Source organism: Monopterus albus, unplaced genomic scaffold (genome assembly GCF_001952655.1).
Source record: "Monopterus albus unplaced genomic scaffold, M_albus_1.0 scaffold31.1, whole genome shotgun sequence".
NCBI lineage: Eukaryota > Metazoa > Chordata > Actinopteri > Synbranchiformes > Synbranchidae > Monopterus > Monopterus albus.
The window spans coordinates 5,386,839-5,394,589 of record NW_018127911.1 but is presented as its reverse complement, the minus strand read 5'-3'; the positions used below and the strand labels follow the sequence as shown (position 1 = coordinate 5,394,589).

At 41.6% G+C, this 7,751-nt stretch overlaps 1 protein-coding gene across 2 annotated transcripts in view; it reads right to left on the bottom strand.

Moving 5' to 3' along the window:
- Positions 1–635: 635 nt before the first annotated feature.
- The window catches only part of LOC109958283 (non-canonical poly(A) RNA polymerase PAPD7-like), an 11,750-nt gene continuing 4,634 nt past the window's right edge, over positions 636–7,751 (bottom strand). The window contains exons 4-12 of one of the 2 annotated variants that reach the window (XM_020596815.1): positions 7,097–7,217; positions 6,833–6,940; positions 6,630–6,716; positions 4,785–4,998; positions 4,426–4,552; positions 4,222–4,325; positions 3,884–4,074; positions 3,161–3,293; positions 636–2,949 (exon numbers count right to left, since the gene is read on the bottom strand). In XM_020596815.1, coding sequence (XP_020452471.1) covers positions 2,918–2,949; positions 3,161–3,293; positions 3,884–4,074; positions 4,222–4,325; positions 4,426–4,552; positions 4,785–4,998; positions 6,630–6,716; positions 6,833–6,940; positions 7,097–7,217 — 1,117 coding nt within the window. In that variant the 3' untranslated portion in view covers positions 636–2,917. Of the gene's footprint in view, positions 2,950–3,160; positions 3,294–3,883; positions 4,075–4,221; positions 4,326–4,425; positions 4,553–4,784; positions 4,999–6,629; positions 6,759–6,832; positions 6,941–7,096; positions 7,218–7,751 lie in introns of both variants that reach the window. The other variant, XM_020596814.1, reaches the window with a different exon arrangement.

Sequence of the window (7,751 nt, the reverse complement as noted above, 5' to 3'; positions counted from 1 at the left end):
TACCCAGACACATGACAAATCTGGTCCCCAGGTTGATGCGGCTGCGCATGTGACGTGTGCATCAGTGTCTGCAGATTGTTATAACAGGATCAGTGCTGCCCTGCTTGTCTATTTTTATATAATATCCCTCAGGAACAAAGAGCCAGCTTTGACAATATTATAAACTATAGCCTGTGCCCAAGTGTGGCTACTATTCAATGATCTATGAAGATGGGTCTGAGAAAGTCAATGATGACATGGGGGCAGTCAAGAAAGGGTAAAAGGGGTGTTCAGTGAGGACACTCTGGTTCCTTGCTTTTAATCAGAGTAACATTTTTAGCAGGGACTAACCCTACAATGACTCAAACTCTCTCCTGTGCCATATTCTACTTCCCTGCACCCTGCTGTAAATCTGAAAGGTAATAGACAAGATACAGCCAAACCAATCAATGATCCACCAGTGCCCCCATGAGAAAGCATAAGGAATTACAATACATCAGATGAGCCTCTGTGCTCCTTGGTGTCTGTGGTGAAATGAAAGGGTCTCAGTTAAATAAGGAATCTCATTTCTCAAGTTGTAAAATCATAGTACAACAAACACACTAAACTGGAAATAAGTTTTAAAATGTTTATTTAAAAAAATAGAAAAACTTGCATAAAAAAACAAGGTCTACATCTACACGTCAGTCAAACATCAGAGCCAATCTTACGGTACACAGATATTAGCTGGGGACTTGGTTTGTGGCAGAACAGATATGACAATATATCCATTATCCTCTAGATGAGCCAAATGTAAAGCAGCACAGAACACAAGGGGACAATGCTAACAGTATTGTGTTGAGTCCATTGGTACACAGGGTGTTCCAATAATCACAGGCTTTTGAAACACGACTTCACCAAATTTACTTTTGTTAATGGCTCTACCAAAACTCGTGTAAAGGTCAGTCTGCGACACCCCAAGCTCAGGTCCTGTAATAGGTGGCAATGAATATTGTAATTTATGCATCTTGTTTTTATAATATGACTTTAAATAAGGAGAGGAAAATGTCAGAAATGCAATGACCTCTTATACAACTTATAATTGCCACCTTTGGATCAGTAAGAGACATGATGTTAATGGTAATCATTGACTGCAATAGGAGTCTGCTACTGGAGCCTACACCTAGAAGCTGTTTGTAAAAAAGCCAAGTAACCTTGGTAGTGCAAACACAGAAAGCTGGCTATGTACAGGGAAAAGGGCAACTTCTGTCATTTAAGAAGGCAGTTAGCCTGTAGCTTTAACAGAATTGAAGGAGATATAAGGCAGAAAACAAACACTTTGCTGGTAAAAAAAAATAGCACCCACTATTTTTGACTTGATGCACAGTAAACACTGCTACGACAATGAGTGATATGGTTAAAATGAGAACTAGCGGTGAAAACATTTGGACAACATTCAACTGATCATAATGTGATGGTAAATCAAGTAAAATGTTGTCATCATGGGATTTTTGGCACATTTCTTACATTGCTATAGTATAGCTTCCCCTTCTGCTAGAAAGCTGTACACATTCCTTCAAGGTCCTTAAATCCATCTATTGCACAGTATGGTCATAAAACAGTCTACAAATCAAAATCAGTGAACTTTTAGTGGGGATAACCACTACAATAAAAATGAATGTGAAATAAATTAAATAAAAGCAAGTTTTGTTGCACATAAATGCACCACACTTAAAAGGTGGCAATGCTTACAGTATAAAAACAAAAAAGTGCCAATGTGAACAAAAAAAAATTATCCCACAGTGACAATAACAAAAGAGAATGACATAAAAAAAGAAGTACATTCAAACAAGTCATCACAGTTTAAGCACTTCAGACAAGGTCCATTTTGTGCCCTCACACCAAAAACATTGCACTGCATAGGTAGAAACGTAGAGCTTCGCTTCAGTCCAGAGTATAATTTCTAGATGGTAAAAGCTGTATAAGCTCTGAATCAAGAGCGGAGCTAGTAGGGAGTTGCATTCAGAAGTTCAGATGGGCCTAAAACCTGATGGAAAAGGCCCAGTAAGAGACAAAACATTGAAATCCCAAGTTTGATAAACCAATTCAGTACTATGGCACATGACGCTCTAAGATGCATGGAAACTCAATACAAGACCAAACTCTTTGGCCAACCAGCCACAGTTTTTAGCTGCTGGGAAGTTAACACTGGTGAGAAGAATCAGGAAGTCCTTAAAAGTGTGTGCTGGTGTGCATCAAATTTACAGTAAGGGCTTGAACTACTATCAGACTGATGCAACAACATGAGCACAGTTAGGCCTTTTACCGTCTTCCTTCACCCGCAGTAGCCTTGTAGCATCACTGCATAATGCCTTCAGTGATTAATTATTGGAGACCTCGAGAGACACAATGGGAGACGACTTGACTCGGGAATTTCAGCACAATGTAAGGTGAACCTCCAGCAACAACAGGTGCATCGTGAACCATTCACAGCTTTTAAACACAAAGACTCACAGTGGGCTGAGTGAGCCCTTCAACACGACTGAGGTCAAATCCAGCCTTCTTTCATCTGCTCTGGTTAAGAGCAGGACCACTGTCCCTCTTTCTGCGTCGCCAGGGGTTCCGGTTGTACTGCTGCTGGTTCCTGAAAGCCGGTGCCATGTTGTGAACCTGGGGAACAAACCGCCGCTGTGGACTGAAATGACCTTCAGAGTAGGTTTGACCTCGGATGCTGCCACCTTGGCTGTGCTTGAAGCTAAATTTGTGCGGTTCAATGAAGCCATAGGAATTGGATCTCATAGAATAAGTGTGGCTCTGCTGCCCTCCGACCTGAGGGTGGTGGAGATGATGGAGGGGGCTGGGTAGAGGGCTTGTGGAGTTAGTGTGCTGTGTGACATGTCCTGATGTGTGACGGTGCACAACAGCGATGCAGGGGAGATTCTTGTGGTAGAACTGGCAATCAGGGAGGTTTTCTGTAAAAGACATTTGGACCTAGGGGGAAAAAAGATGCATCAAAGTGTAATGAGAATCTTGCCACAAGTGAGCTTTGGTACCGTTTAGAGACTAGGCAGGAAAAACTACAAATTATTCCAAATTATTTTATGGCTCCTTCACAGATGAAACATACACATCATCTAAATGATTTTTTTGTGCTCTTCGTGGTTAAGTTTCTCTGTGACATTGAAAACAAAACAAGACTAACCTGAGGTGTATGGCCTTCCTGCTGAATGTGTGGTCCTCAGGTCAGTAGCCATTGGGATTACTGAGTAACCTGAGGCCAGAGGGAAGGGGTGGAGCTGGATAGCAGTATTACTGTTCAGGGGAGAATCAGACTCCTAGAAAAACACATACACAGATTAATAAAGTTGCACAACAGGGACTATGGACAGGTTATGGCAGAGGGTCTCATCATTGCTATAGTCATATTATTTGGGTTGATGATCTTTTTCCAGGGTTTCCATAATCACAGGAAGGTTTTTGTGGAGAGCCCAAGTTGAATGAATGTATAAACCACGGTGAGTTATTGGCGCTAAAAAAAAAAAAAAATAAAATAAAAAAATAAAATAACAGAGGTAACTTGATCTGAAAATGAAACGTAAGCTGGCAACAGGAATGACCTGTCAATCACCAATCACTGATGGATGACAGCTGACTGAATATTTCTCTGTACTGTCAACTCAGGATTAATCACCTGAATGACCAACAAGTAACTGTTTTTCCTTTCTCAATTAAAAAAAAACAAAAAACCCACCCCCTCCCACTGACACACACAAAAGTGCCTAAGCCCAAAAACCCAGTTTTTGAGGCATCACCATTTTATTACAGCAGAGGTTGGAAACTACATATTACCATACTGGTTGTGAACCAGTGCTTTACTGATTTCATAATTGTTTGATTAATTGACAAAAAAATGCTGTGGCCTTACTATGTCACTCCCAGAGGAGGAGGAGGAGGAGGGTGAGCTTGCCGGGGATGATGATGAACGGTGTTGAGGGCTGGGAAGGAAAACTGGAGATGGCGAGGGGGAGTCTACACTGAGTGGGGAAGAGGCGTCTCTCTGATCCTCCACAGAAACCAACATCAGACGGGCGAGATCCTGCTCACAGATCTCTACATCTAGGACCAAACAGAATATTACTACAGAAAAATGGGAATTGAATTAGCAGTGTCAGTTGAGTATATGCACTATATAGTTTACACTTAAGATGAAAAATCCTTTTGTTACACTGCATCAATGCAAACTTAAAGCTGCCACAAAGTTACCATGGTTTTCCAGCTTGGCATATTGCTTAGCTCCCCACTTCTTGATTGTCCAGTCCCTGTAAACCAACACCTCTGGGCTGACTTTGATGATTCGCCCTAAAGTACTGTAACAAAGAGTCCATTATGATAAGAGCAAACACTAGTGCTGCAAAACACATCTTAAGTTTAAGGAAAAATAAACAAGCAATTAATGAAGAAACCAGCCTGTCACACTCTTTGTTGGGGTAGGCACGTGCGAGAGGAGATACACCATGACTCAGCACCATGTAGGCAAAGTCAAAAATCTGCTTGACTTGCAGGATGCCATATGAACTCCTGCCCACGTCATTTCCTGTGAAGATCAAAGTGAGGAAAAACAAAAAATAAATTAAAAAAAAAATCATTAGGGAAAATTTGACTCAGATTTAATGTCAAATTTCCCCCATGTAAATGCACTGATGGTGGCCGATCATAAAGGTCTGCTACTACTGTACACTGCTGACACATCCATATCCTACATACAGTATGGACGTGTGAACTGATCATGTAGCTCTCTGTTTAGTCATTTCAAATTCCACTCTGACCTGGCTGTACTGGGTCTTCTATGCAGAGCATGGATGGCCTGTTTCCACTCCCCATGGCTTTGAGTGTTTCTTCTTTGAGCAGGTAAGCCCCTCCATTCTTCACCCGGATGCCCGTTTTCATGTAGTTGAAATCGCGGCCGTACAGCTCAAAGAACTCTATCAGCAGGATGCCCAAGTTTATGTTGGCACGGCGTGTGTCGATCCGAGGGTGCAACTGTTATCAGGAAGAGAACTCGTTAAAAAAAATCCAGCCAGCCAAACTAAATCATTGACAGCACAGTAGGAAATGTATTAATCTCGATTCTTCTCCAATTGCTGCCACATGGACCACGGAAAAGTAGCCCGCCTCCAAAACAATCCCCTTGCTCGGGGCTACTTTTCCGTGGCCCACCCCGTATAATCAGTTGATCAAGCATAAAAACCTGTAGGCAGTTTTCATGAGATTTGCCTTTTTTCCCCCACTAATCTGTTTTTCAATATGTAAACTCTATATAACAGCGTAGAAACGAATCGTTCATTGCACTTTACACTTTACACTATGCTCATTCAGCAAAACAAAGCAATCAAAACACTAATCTAGGCCTGAACGCTTGTTCTGTGATTTAACAGATTGCAACTTTCAAATGGTAAAAGCTGCATTTTAAACAATCTTGAGCGCCATCCACACACACACACACACAGCCACAGCCCTCCTCCACAGGCTTCACATGAAAATTGCAGAGTAAAGAAAGACACCAAGAGACAACACATGCCAAAACGAAACAGTATGTCAGTCCTCTGGTCTAAAATTAAGAACAGGTAACGTACTGCCACCTGTCCCTTATAACATGGGATTGTCTCCTATGATGTCCTGTATTGAAGCAATGATGGATGCAGTTTGCCATTTTTAATGCTTAAGTTTGTTGTCCACAGTAGTGAAAACATCATAATACTAGGTAAAACTAACCCAGTTTAGAAAAGCAGTCAGATCAGAGAGATAAACACAGACTGTCATCTTCAGGCACGAGGAGCTGCACAGCCTGCTGATATCTCCCTCTGCTCCCTCCCCACACTTTAGACTATTTTTATTAAACACTGAAGCAGCAGCAGTGACTGTTGTTGACTCATTTTACATGAACAGTAAAAAATTTTGTAAAAAACTGGCAGAGGTATGGCAGAGAAAAAAAATAATATTAAACACTTCAAATAGTTCAGTGCACCTAGCAGCAGTAACTGCAGACAACAGAGGACCACAGGTCCCAGTGAGTCCAGTCTAAACACACCAGTCAGGTTTTACTGCATTAAGAGACAGGTGATACAGCTTAGTTTTCTGCTCTGGTTTAATAAGAAATTTTTATACACTACTCAAATTCTATGATGAGCTCAGATTCGTATCATTTTATGAGTGAAGGTAAAAAAGAAAATATGCCCGTTCTGCATCTAATGCTGCACCAACCAGTTTGGATTGCTTTTTCCAGGTGTAAACACCGAGCCACAAAATGTGCAACACCAATCAGAACTACAGAATGCTATAAACACAGTGCCTATGCACTCTGCAACGAATGGATCCTAACCAAGCATAAACTGGAAGACACTGGGCAGTACTGGAGGTCAAACACACAGAGAAAGAGGAGGAAGACCAAGATCATGGGCACAACAACCAAGAGAGTGTTTGTTCATAATGTTCTAGTACATGGGATGGCCGTGTGGTTATGGCTCCATCTATTGTCCACACATTCATGAGAGAAAACGGCTACTTTATACCGATATTATGTACTATAATGCATGTACACGTACAGACTGCATCTATACTTGGACCTTATGTTCTCACTATGGCTTTCACAGTTATGTAATGTACACGAGTACCTGCAGGAAGCTGATGGCCATTAGTATAAGGCTATAAGAGCTGATGCCTCCGGTGAAGACTTCATTCAGATCCCTCTGGAGTAGGAACTGCTTCAGGACGAAGATCAGAGGCGGAAGAACAGTGTATTTCTATAAAACACAGAGATGAGAAACAGCCCAAAAGTAAAGGTGCCATTTGTGTTGAAAATGTCAAACCTACACACCTTTAGGTAGCTTTTGATGAACTGCGCTGCTTTCACAGCCGTCTCCACATTGAAGCTGATGTCCACTTTCACCTCTGTTTCATAGTCAGTAAGTTTGATGATTGGCACCTGGGGACAGGTCAAAACATCAATCTGAATACATCTGCAAGTAGCCAATCAAAACTTTGTGATTAACCTATTTCCACAGTTTAACATGTAGATGGAAAGTTAGATGCAAGTGTTTTAGCCAAAGATTAAAAAAAGACACTCATGTTGGTGACTTACTGTAGCTTTGTCGAGGACCTTGATGGGATATGGGCCAGACATATTGTGTTTCCTAAGGGCTTGTTCCAGTTCCAGGAGTGGAGGATGGTCCCACTTTCCAAACACCACCAGGTCAATATCACTAAGAACAAAACACAATGCACTTTGTACCTCAAAAAACATTAATTTCCAAGAGTTCTGTCTACACACAGTGAATAGTGATGTGCAGGTCACCAAAATACAACAACAGGACCTAGTTTTTAGGCTGTGAAACAAATTCAGGGTTTTGGGAAAGTGTGCAATCCTGTTGTGAAATCCCTATAACTACAGGGAAGAAAGGTTTCTTTGTCTCTTCAGCTGAACAAAAGGTTCTTGACCAACATGCCATTTACAGTTTCTTCTAAAGCATTGTGCAATTATGCATACACCAGTATACTGATGAATTATTACAGAAAGAGGCAGTCATTTCAGGAAATGAGTGCATGAAGAAGTTATTTAAAGACCAAGTCCTAGTTTATAAATGATATAATCAGGGGCAGCACGGTGGCGCAGTGGTTAGCACCGTTGCCTCACAGCGAGAAGGTTCTGGACCTTTCTGTGTGGAGTTTGCATGTTCTCCCCGTGCTTGCGTGGGTTCTCTCCGGGTACTCCGGCTTCCTCCCACAGTCCAAAGACA